General features: G+C 38.2%; 1 protein-coding gene across 1 annotated transcript; it reads right to left on the bottom strand.

Annotated features, from left to right (window-relative positions):
• Window positions 1-7,718: 7,718 nt before the first annotated feature.
• thumpd1 (THUMP domain containing 1) lies at window positions 7,719-10,820 on the bottom strand. The gene is made up of 5 exons (XM_080030131.1): window positions 10,283-10,820; window positions 9,583-9,766; window positions 9,406-9,491; window positions 8,925-9,087; window positions 7,719-8,507 (listed from the first exon to the last, which is right to left on the bottom strand). The coding sequence occupies exons 1-5, from the start codon at window positions 10,487-10,489 to the stop codon at window positions 8,176-8,178; spliced, it is 972 nt and encodes a 323-aa protein (XP_079886257.1). The 5' UTR covers window positions 10,490-10,820; the 3' UTR covers window positions 7,719-8,175.
• Between the last annotated feature and the right edge of the window lie 1,750 nt (window positions 10,821-12,570).

Below are 12,570 nucleotides of genomic sequence, written 5' to 3'. Positions count from 1 at the left end.
CTGAAAATCACATATACATGTCTTTCAATCCTCCGCGGCAGCTGCTATCCGATCCAATGAGATCATCGCCCCAATTTTATGTAGCAGCAAAGAGAAAAGGCTACAGCCAACCAACTATCAGCATATCTTTGCCATACATTGAATTGAATCATCAAGTTATAAACAGTATTTGTATATTTAGTCGCAGAGAGCAGTAACTACAGAAAGAAGTTGAGAAACAAAGGGTTTCAAGTTTTCAGACAAACTGAGGAACATATTGAAAGGGTGTGAAGCATTATTTTATGCCTTTAAAAAATGAATATTTTATACCTCAAACTTAAACCACACTACATCACCTGCAGAAGGTCAAAAGGTAAGATGGCAGTTGCTGCTACTCATTTCAGCTGGGCTAGTTATCGTTAAGCCAAACAAGTTGAGCTGATGACTAGACATGACTAGACTTACTGTAGCTATTTATACATTGCTTGCATTGAGTTAATGTCGAAATAATTTCCCTGAATCACCAATGTGTTAGCTCATATCATTTATAAAGTCTGTACTGTGTAATAAGCCCAAAGCTTTTCCTGCACATGATTGAAAGACATACTTTGCGTCTCCATTTCAGAAGCTTTTATTTTATGAAAGGCTTATGACGTGATTGAAGATGATTTGCACCGAAGTAGCCTACAGTGTTTTATAACACGTTATAAGGAGCAGCTGTATAATCAAACACACTTCATCACTGCCTTACATTCTACCTCCAAGATGTTTAGAATGTTACATTTTTGGTGGAATTGTGGCAAAATAAAAGCATTGGGGTCATAGTAAAAAGGTGATATTATTTATTAAGTGGCCACAAAGACTTTGTCGCCTGTAGATATCTCTAAACAACTACATTGACTAATTACATGTTACAAGTGTTGGTGCCATTCAGTGATATGCTGATCTCTTTCTGTGAATGTAATCTGTGGTAGACTTAAGGGAAAAGCCTCCTCACTGAAATAGGGCTTTGATCCAGTTCCTCTTAGCACTGATCAGTAACAAGAAAGACAAGTAATTAAAGATGTTTAAGAGTAACACACAGCTGATGTCCCAGTCTCAGTCCCATCTCCTCTCTTTAGCCTCTTGTTTTTTTATATTTTCCCCAGGTTTTCACTTAGTTATTCCAGTCTTTCTCCTCTGCACACTGCCCTGCTGCCTCTCTGCCCCCACGTCCCCTCTCCTGTCCAACTAATTGTCAAGGTTCTTGTTAGCATTATGCAAAAATGTGTCTCCCCACACCGAGAGCCAGCCATCCCAGTGATATGGAAAGCACCCTCAGCCCGGGATTACACCACTCATCGTGAGAGCGAATGAGCAAATGTGAGCGTGTCTGTGTGGAAGGGGACTAACTGCTCCCGAATTTGTCGTCCACTCGTGCTCTCTCCTCTCTCTGCATCTCTTCAGCAGGACAACATATTCCTCAGCTTTTCTTAAAAAATCAAGCCTCTTTTCTCTCATTCCGGTCGCATAAACATTGATTTACATTCTAACAGCAACTACACCCAGGTATTAAGGAAACTAATTTACCAACATTAATGGCCCACTTCTTTTCCTCCACAAATGACTTCCCATAATCCCAATCAACTAAATCCGTCTGCTTATTGGGTGCCTTTCTGCTAGGGGGTGGTGGTGAGGGGACACATACAATGTTTTGGAATCAATATACGAGCACTCTTGGCTCATCTACCTGTGGGATTGCTGGGGTATAACAGCTAATGGCACCGAGCTGACAGGCTGTAGAGGGTTGATAAGCATTTCTCATTACTGAAATCCATTCACATAGCTGGCTGCCACACACACTTACACACACACACGCACACGCACACGCACACGCACACACACACACACACACACACACACACACACACACACACACACACACACACACACACACAGAAAATATGTCCTCCGAACCATATTCCCATCACTGTAACAATAGATATAAATAAATATAGAAATGGTTGCTATGTGCATCTATTGACTATGCATTGGTGTGACAAGAGAAAAAGCATCTGCTACAAACTAACACCTTGGGATGGACAAAATAACAGAAAAGACCTTACTGAACAATAGCTGTGCAGTAAATTTGACAAAGCTTGTTATCTCTTTTCGTTGTGGCTGTCAATCGTTTTTTGTTTAATTCAGTATTTTTCAAGGCCATAATTGGTATTAAAAAAACATTACCAGATTTAGTGTCCATCACTCAATGTCCACTCAGCTTCCCCAGTTGCCAGACGTTGCCGCTTTCCTGCATTCGGTGTGCGTCAATGTTTTCGAGACATTACTTTTGGCCATATTGCATACATTTGTGACTGATGCACCAGAAGGTCCCGCAGTCTAACTTAAATCACAATTAGATACACAAATAGCTCAGCTTCAAAAAATGCGATGACCTTGAATATCACAAATCTAACTGCAATATTTCAGACCTGGGAAGCACCAGTATTACTTTCCTCTCTTTTTTCCAGGTTTTGTTTCCATATTAAAATACAAATTCCTCAATGTGATCTCACGATCACTGCTCACGTCTCTAAATGGTCCAAGGATACAAATGAAATGCACAATGTGAAAAATTTAAATTGTGATTCAATCTGAAACATTTTGGCTCGTTATTGCCTTATTGATAACATTAACAATGCTGTTTTATTCAAATGTCCCTGTAAGCCATGGCAGCGTGACAGTGAGCCGCAATGCACAATACAAGGACCCTTAAACTGAAGCACCAATATGGAATCCAGCCATCATTCATTTCATTTTTCACACGTGTGCCTTTTTTCCCACTGTGAATAAGGGCCTTTGAGAGGCAAGTGCCGAAAGGAAGCTATGTGTGGTTGTTAGTAACTATGAAAATTGCATACACCAAAAATCCCTTTAATAATTAATGTGCAAATATTAATATTATTGTTCTTGAAAAGTGGTGTCCAACCTAGGTGTTCATTCCAATCTGTTGCAAGATAAATCTGCCAACTTAATAATGGGACAAGTAAAAAGAAACATGTAATTGTCCTACTGATTAATTTGTCATTTCCCTGACTCTCTAATCTTTGTTTATGTATGCATGTTTTTTGTGAAGTACTCTAAAATGTGTCTTGTTCAAATTCAAACTTTTATATTCAGAGAAATCTAGCATTATGATAAATTACTGAAATAGTTAGATTTTTGCTGATTGATTGATAATTTCATAATTTTTCTATTCATAATATTTTCTATGATATATTTTACATTTATAGTTTTTGACTTGCTTTTCTTTTTGTTTATGTTTAGTGTGTGTTTATTATGTGCACCATCAGAACATGCGGAAAATTCATTTAATGTGTGAATGTACGTAAATGGCAATAGACTTGCTTCTGATTCTGATACAGTCAAGAGCTCCAAAAGTTAACACTGCTATTACAAGTGGCTGATGACATATGGCTGATCGAGATATCGTTAAATCTGGTCTTTAACAAATGAACACTACTCTGCACATTACAACTAAAATCAGCATTTTGATCAATGGGATTTAAGGCAAAAACAAACTCGTGCACAAAGAGAAAAGCCATAGGCAGTTAAAGTAAAAACCTAGGTTGCGTTCCGAATCGCATACTTTCTACTATATAGTATGTAGAAAAAAGATTTAGGATGTCCCGATTCTTGTGGCCAGATTTAGGATGGTTAGAATACCCGGATGGTCTACTTCATGCGTCCAAGATTGTTAGTGTTGAAAAGTGCATCCTATTTGGGCGATTCTGACCCACAATCCAGTGCGCACGTGAAGTGACGTAACATCGACGAAGCCTATAGGTCCATGTTATGAAAACAAACGGGGATGCGACGGATATAAAAGCAAGAGGCAAGATCAAGGCGCAATGTTATGATGAAATAAGAGAGAAAAGTACGTCCCAATAGTATGCCTACTGCATCCTAACTAGATTCTTTTTATCGTCAGATGTAGTATGTAGAATAGAAAAAAGAAAGAGTATGCGATTCGGAACGCAACCCTATTCTTCCTTCAGGAGATGGCTTCCTTTATAATTTAAACAAACTTTTTTTAGAACACTTTCGGTTATTTCACATGACAGAATTCTGTATTTGTTTTTGTATGTGTTCGTCACAGTGGATTTGCAACAGGGATGTCATGTACATTCATGCAAATCACAATTTAGCAAGATTTTAATCCAAAGGTGCTGACAGTTGTTTGCTTATGTTGTCAGTATGTCCCTACATTTTAAGAAAACCACAAACACAGTATTAATGAGGCATTTTATTTTTTTATTACATTTTTACTTTGCTTGCATCTTATTTAGTCATACATATTGAAGGTTATAATGCGACACTTGAATTTTCCAAGGCTTTAAATATTATTTAACCAAGTACAACTGGAGTCCTTGAAAAGCTCTGCTGCAGCTTTACACATTTGAGCCTGGACATGTTCATTGTTCACTGTGAGATTGAAGGCTATACAGTTGTGAGGGGGCTGAGAAGGCTATACAGTTGTGAGGGGGCTGAGGCCATTGTTGGGTTAAAGTGAGACAAATGAGACCCTGGAGAGCACTACTTAGCCACTCATAAAGGTCAGATATGGAGCCACACCAATGGATGCTAATCCTGACCCGGGGGACCGTGTGCACATGCGCCTGGAGATGCAATTGTTTCACAGGCCTGTGACATTTAAACCCGAACACAAGTACAATCCTGGGTGGACGAACAGCGAGCACGTGTCTGTATGCCTATTTAGTTGGCTGGCAAGCAGTGGGCTTTGGTTCCCACTGTGGTTTAATTAGACATGGCCTTGGGGGCAATTAAAAACATCAGAGGCTATTTTCCTCATGCAGACAACACCACTGTTATTATTCTCTTGATTTTGATTGTGCTTTTCCTGGTTAGACATTTGAAACCGAAAGCTTCTTATGGATTTAATTTATTTTATATGGTGCGGTTATAGGAAAACATTCAGCAATCCCAAACAATGCTTTTGCATCCGTAGCAAATTAATGTTTATTATTTTGTGTTATTAGAAGGACATCAGGATTCCACCTGACAGCAGAGATATCGTTAAGATGCCGCCACTGTATGTCAGCCATTATGTAGGCTAGTCACACAGTCTAATTGGGATTGTGCTAATAACACACATGGCAGGCTGAAAACATCCACTCCTTTCCCCCGTGCGTTGGGAGCTATAAGCTTGTCAGCAGGTCACACTGATTGGGGCACCCGAGAGCCAGTAGCAATGCAATTTGTGAGTTTTAGCTGTAATACGGCGAAGATAACGACTGACGGGTCACAGCAACAGTTCAGCCCAAGTGTAATGAGCAGAGAGAAATTCACACTATTCTGTTAATGCTTGTGTACGTGACAGAGGTAGAGAACTGTGGACGTCCTCACTATGATTAATGCCTTCACTGAATACCAGCTCTGTGGTTATACTGCAGCATTATTGCCTTATATAAAAATTGTTTTCTTGATTTTAAACTTAGTCTTACTTAAAAAAGATATAGACAAAGGCATGCCCTCTGTCATATCTTGAAAAAGACAACCATAAAAGTGTTCATGACCTTTGCAGAGAGGCACCTTAGACACATATGAGAGACCCAGGGTATTATGTTTTGCCTTAAACCTGTAAACTGAACAGAAAAACTCATGCTGGAATTACAAATTGCAAACAAAAAAAACAAGAAAACAGCTCTCATATTTGGTCTTGTTGTCCACAAGTTTGTCGAGACCGACATAATACTTCAACATCTATTGGAATCTGTCCACTCATTTTGTACATTAATGGTCCCCAGATGATAAAGCCTATTGCCTTATGTGATCGCAGTATTTCCTGTAACACAGCCACAAGTTTAACATGTGTATTTTAGTGACATCTCTTAACTAGGCTACTAAAGCACTGAGTGGCGTTGTGTCTGAATTGTGCTATAAATAAACTTGCCTTGCCTAAATGGATTACCATGGACTTCACTACAGACACGGACATTCCCTTTAGGGTGAATTGTAATAAATTAAACCCAGTAGGCTACTTTACTTTTCTTTTTGTTTATGACAACAATAAAAAACACTGCTAACCTATATTGACATTACCACCAGCCTGTCCTGTGTTTAGTGCTATTTGGCACATGTTAGCATGCTAACAGGCTAAAAACTAAATTGGTGAATCTGGTTAACATATTTGTAGACCTCATGTCAGCATGCAGCTGAAAAAAAATCACCCAATGCGGTTTCTGGCTTCCCTGGTTGTCGTTAGTCAATTACTTTTCTGCAGTCATTTAATTTTGTGTACACCATCTATGGAATTATGAGCAGTGTGATAACATAGTGTTCACAATTAAAAATAGCTGCAGAACGTTAAGAAAAAGTATTTAAAGCAGCTGGGTCATTCTACGAAAACGTGCCATTTTGTGTCCCTGACACAAAATCTACCCCAATAAACTGTATTAACAACACAATTTAAAAAAAATTCATTGGTATGATATGGTAAACAATCTTCATTAAATACTCATACATTGATATTTTTTTGCATTTTAAAGATTTTACAATTGTATATCTGTTAAATATTGTAAAAATGGCTTGTCCCTTGGTTACATTTTTCTATTACAAGCAGCTTTTAGAGAGGATAAAATCAAATTATCTGAAAACAACTTTAATTTGTGAAAAGCCTTAATTGTTAGTTAACAGATAATGCTTTTATTTTATTCTTGACCTTTTTGGAATATTGAAAAAAATTACATTTAAGTAATGTCCCTATGTTACGTCAAATGCGTTACTTTGGATAAACACGCCCCCAGGGACAATGCACTATCCCATAAGTGACATCATTTTCAGGAAGTGTCCTCATCTGCCTTTTATCAGGATGCTGCCAAAGAGACAAGAAAGTGCTGCTCTATTTTAATGAATTTTCATTGAGTTGTTTTTAATTTGACTAAAGTGGACGGTCATAGTGTCAAACTGCGTTACCATTATATCATGTATTAAAAAATTAAACATTTTAAATTAAAATGTACATATAAAAACACATTTTAGCATCTTTAGAATGCACACCATGTGGTGTCAACCACATGGCTAGTAATGGCTGCCAAAAGGATATTTTGTCAAACCTGTAAACTATTAACCCTTTCCCCGCCATGACCCCATGTTTATTGTGTGTCCAAACCAGAGTAATTTATACAATACATGATAATAAATGTTATTTATATTAAGAATAGCATGTTTTGTCCCTAAATATAGTGTCACTTCATTACTTATTTAATACAAGTTGGTGTTGGTAACGCGATTGACAAAGCACATGTCCATGTTGATTATTTTAGGGAAATAAAAAATAAATGAAAATAGCCTGAGATGGCACCACATATTTTTCTTACAGGTAAGGGTCTACTTAAACCAAATTAGTCCTTAAACACAATAAAAATAATACTTTGAAAATCTGATTTTCAGAGAGGGAAATGGCAAGTTTTCGTAGAATGACCCAGCTATTGATACCAGAAGGTGATGTTGCAAAGATAATTAGATTGTATCAAATATTTTGTGATAACTGTCAATAACTAAGGTGTACTTTTCCCAGAGACGTTCACAACTCTACAAAATGAGGGATTAACTCCACCTTGTGGTGCAGAGAAGAACTGCCACTTCCATGATTAGGGTTATGGGCAAAACACAATGTCAAAAGGCAGGCATTTCACCAAATAATGTAAAATAAAATAGCACCCTTTAGACAAAAACATGTTTTAATGTAGTTGACAATTTCTTATTCTCTTCTGCTGCTGTGTCAATAATTGAAGGATAACATGAGCGAAGAATATTTGTCAAAAACAGTCGAACACAAATAGCTTTAATCCAGTGACCGCTTTAGGAAATAATTACAAAAAAGCCACACACCAGATATCCTGAACAAATATTTGTTCCTTGGAGTAAAAATGTCAAAATAAGATAAAAAAACAAATGCAGCATAAAAACATCAGCCAATGGCAAAGTTATGCTGTAGAATAGTGACAGTTCATTCCAAATCACTGCCATTAAAAATGGACATATCAATGATAGATATCTTAATGAATATTAAAAAAAAACAACATTAAGGATTCTCATGTTATGTCAGGGAAAAGAAAACTTGACTTGACTTTGATGCTCCCATTTAAAAACAAAAGCACCACAAAATAAAACAACTTGAGATAATACTAGGTGTTACTCCCCGTTACCTTCCCCCGTATCAGCCTTCTTGTTGCCCTTTGGTACATTTTTATCGTCGTCATCTTCAGCCTTCTTCTCTTCTTTGTTGGCCTCTGCTGCCTCTTCTTTCTTCTTCTGCTCGGCTGTGTTCTCATCTGTTTTTGCTGTGGTCACATCAGGCTTCGGTGTGTCCTCTTTCACTACCTCCTGAACATTGTACTTTCTATATAGTGCATAGTCTTTTACCACACTGAGACAACACACAGCCTTGATGACCTCCACAATGATTGTCAGTTCTGGGTTGGTCAAGTCGACCTTGTTCTTAGGGTTCATCTGCGCCACAAGACCTGCAATGGTCAGAGAACACAAGGACGAGGAGTCAGTTTCATTCACTGCTGCTAAGGGATGCATAACAAGGTTCATTTTTCATATCAGTAACGACAAAAAAGGGCAAAGATGACCAGATAAACATAAACTTTGATTTCAATGTATCTTGCTATTTTATACATGGACAGTGATTTCACAAACTATCAATACCCTGATAGAGCGTTGCTGTCAGACTTGATGAGACAGATTGATGGTAAAGCCAATGTGCGGTTTACGTGCGTGTCCAACCTTGGTGGGTGAACTTTGCGGATCATGCATGAATTGTTATGTGTTGCATCACTACTGATGATGATTACAAAAGGTGAAATACCCTTTTTGAACCCGACAAAATGATCAGACAATAAATCCAATCAAATTAATAAAGAGTGCAATATTACCTGCGACTGATTTAATGATATCGTCTCTCTTGTTGTGGCTGCTGTTGCGGGCCTTGAAGGCGATCTGAAAAGTAGCACAGTTTGGAGTTTTGAACCAAGGCTCCAGGTAAGTGGTCAGGTACTTCACCATGTCATCCTCGAAGGCCTTGCACGTTCCAGTGACCTGGATGAGACCAAAACAAGGATAAGGCACCGCAGACAACACCATGACACTTTAGCTATACAAGTTATTTTAGGGATTAGGATACTGCACCTAATTTTCAATAAACACAAGAGACATAATAAATCAGTGATGCATGAAAACTATGATCTATGTTCGGACATTCACACAGTGAGAAGTGTTATCCGTTAAATCTCAAATACAATAAATGCCTTATTTCTAATAAGGACACAAGCTTAGTCCTTTGATAATCCATTTTAGTTAAATCCCATGCATCATTTTAACACTAACATGTTAATTTATGTGATTTTTAGTTCTCACTGGTAGCATGCGAAGGATCACGCGAGACTTGTTCTTCTTGGTGGTGTGGAGATCAGACATGATGTGATGAACCAGCTTGTCAGTTTCTAGGAAACAAAAGAAAACCCCAAACTTAAAATTGTGGCCACCTTAAACAGAAAAATCAAACCATATCACATTAATGAAAAAAAGACATACCCAGATCTAGAGTTTTGATGAAGATGACATTGTTTGCTCCGCTGTCCAAAGCCTGGAAGCGGCGCTCCCGTTTAGCTCCAGAGGCTTTAAGCTGTGCCACTTCTTTCTTCAACGCTACTTCAACATCTTCCTCTTCACCCTCCTCTTCTTCACTGCTGCTCCCATTCTTATCCTGGACCTGAAACTGGGATCATGAGGTTGGAACTTTATGAATACCATATAAGATCTGCAACTTCAATTCATTGTTTGGTCCGCTGTTCTGTAAATTATCATTCATTTTATCCTGGTTTGCTCATTGTTTTGTATTTAATTGCCTGTGTTAAGCAACTGGCTTTGGGTTTGAGATGTGCTGCGGAAATAAAAGGTGCTTGCCTATAACATGGAAATTAATTCCTGAAAAAGGCTACTGACACTTTTGAGTGCAAGGAAACATCATTCAAGAAATGACTTTACCCAAAGATATTCCACTTGCATGTGCTAAATGAAAAGTGTTTGCTCTGTCTACCTCCACGCAATACTCAAAAGACAATGCACATTTGAAGATGAAATTACTTACTTTAGTGTGAACCCCATTTCAATGACAGGGTGCACAGTGAAGGGCTAATGTGAAACAGGCCTAGGCCCAGGTCTGTGAGAGGCAATACAAAGAGTTTGTGTGGACCATAGACTCAGACAAAAGAGGTGCGTGGAGTGGACTCACCTTCTCGGGCCCGTAGAGCTTGTCTGCGTACTCATTGAGCAGGTTGAAGGCCTCGCCGGTGCACTTCCTCTCGTTCATGTTGCACGTGATGAGGATCCCCTGCATGCCCACCTCCAGCTCACGGGAAGTCTTCCACCGCTTGGTGTGTCCACCGGCCGCATACCGCTTCTTGCCCCGTTTCCTCGAGTCGTTTGACACGGTCGACATGGTAGAAGCAGAAAAGCCTTTCGTAAAATCAAAAAACTAAGAGAACCCCAAGAATGTTAATAAAGCTTGATAGCAACAGGCTACCTAGTTGATGTATTGGTTACTCCCCCCTTTGGCTAGCTGTTAGCTCAACTGACAAAAGATTTCCCAAATTTCAAAGCTGCAGCGACTACTATGTAAAAACAAAATGTACTGAAGATTAAAACTGTTAACTCTCTCTGGCTAAACACAAATTAACGTAGAAACTGGCGGTTTCAATGGACGACGTTTCATTCAGCCAAAACCATGGACCTATTAAAGAGCCAAAACAAAGCACGTTGTTGCTGGTCGTTCCGGATGGTGTGTGAGGAGGGACAAAAGTGTCCGGTACCGTTTGGTTTTCGCGAAACATTTTGCACGTTCGAATTGTTGGCAACCTGTGGGAACTCACCAAACAAGAACCAATAGAGACCCAAATCAGGTGGAGAAAATGGATAGGCCACACACTTAGAAGAAAAAACAAATCAATTACAAAGCAGGCCCTAACATGGAACCCACAAGGCAGGAGAAGGAGGGGAAGACCTAGAGCAGGGGTGTCAAACTCATTTTGGTTCGAGGGCCACAAGCTTTTATTTTATTTTGGCTGCCCCCTAGCGGCTGGAGTGAGCATTTTGTTTAGTTCTTTAAAAATTCTCAACTCCTCACAGGAATGTACGGAAGAGGATTAGGGCCACACAAGAAAAAAAATCAGATTTTATTCTCAGATTATGAGAAAAAGTTAGAATTCTGACTTTAATCTCAGAATTCTGACCTTTTTCTCACAATTCTGAGATTAAAATCAGAATAAAAAATAAAAATAAAGTTCTGAGATTAAATTCAGAATTCTGATTTTTTTACTTTAATCTCAGAACTTTTTTTTTCCATGTGTGGCCCTACTCCTCTAGAGCCGTATTTTTTTTTAAATGCTCAGAAATGTGTGCTCTACAAGTCGCGGGCCGGGCCGTATGTTTGACACCACTGACCTAGAGCCACCTGGAGAAGAACCACAGAGCAGGAGATGAAGACGAAAGGGCTGACATGGCAACAACAGGATCGGAAGGCACAAGACCGAAGAGGATGGAGGGGTTTCATCGATGGCCTATGTTCCCTAAGAAATTTAAAGGCCTAAGTAAGTAATTGTTGGCAATGCCTGTATGCATGCTGTATACAGTATACTACATAACAAGCAGTGGAGGACCTACTATATTTACTGTAGGCCTACTTAAGTACGATTATTCTTGAACATAATTTAAGTATAAATGTACTTTATACTACACTGTTCAATGATCACCACGTGAAATACCACTGCACATAATCTGGATTCCATAAAGGAATATCTTATTTTACTCACGTTATATTTTTGTTTATCATATGCACAACAATTACCGAAGCAGACATTAGCAATGATAAATTCCGAGTGTCTCTCAAAAAAAAAAACGCATGTAAGTGCAAATTTAAAATTACAAAAAAATATAAGCTAAAGGTGGGAGTCAGAAATGACTCCCACCTTTACCAGCTGCAACATTTAAGGGAAGTGCTCATAAGAGATTGTCTCTTGAATATAATACAGTTATGCTTATAATGTAGTAGGTTTAATACTACATAATATTACAATATTAAAGATAATGACATGCACCAATGTTTTAAAAAAGCCACTCTAGATTTAATTGCATCTCCAAAACATGTTTCTAAAAAAAATTAACTGTACAATAGTGCAGTTTATTACAAGTGGTTAAAATGGGCTGACTTATTTCTCCATTAAAATTCATATTACTATTAATTCATTTCAATAGCTAAAATTGTCATTATACATTAAACACTTATTGCACTTTCATTACCTTAAAAGTATGACTCAATTTATAATGGTGTGAAATACAGAAAAATAATACATTAGATTTGTGGGGGCATTTGAACTTGATAAATGCCAACAAACTGGAATCAGTGAATTTAAAATCAACACGTCAATATAGTAACAGCTTTGATTTGTTCTGCTTCATATAGTTCATAGTAGGACATAACCCCAGTGGTTATCGGTTTGACAGCTATAGAAAAAAAATTCCTGG

Source organism: Ammodytes marinus (assembly GCF_949987685.1).
Source record: "Ammodytes marinus genome assembly, chromosome: 6".
NCBI classification, from domain to species: domain Eukaryota; kingdom Metazoa; phylum Chordata; class Actinopteri; order Uranoscopiformes; family Ammodytidae; genus Ammodytes; species Ammodytes marinus.
This window is presented reverse-complemented; position numbering and strand designations above follow the sequence as displayed.

Coding starts and splice junctions, on each gene's coding strand:
- thumpd1 (XM_080030131.1), bottom strand. CDS start 10,489: ATGTCGACCGTGTCAAACGACTCGAGGAAACGGGGCAAGAAGCGGTAT. Junction 9,767..10,282: donor AGCTCTACGGGCCCGAGAAG/GTGAGTCCACTC, acceptor TCATGATCCCAG/TTTCAGGTCCAGGATAAGAA. Junction 9,492..9,582: donor CATCAAAACTCTAGATCTGG/GTATGTCTTTTT, acceptor TTTGTTTCCTAG/AAACTGACAAGCTGGTTCAT.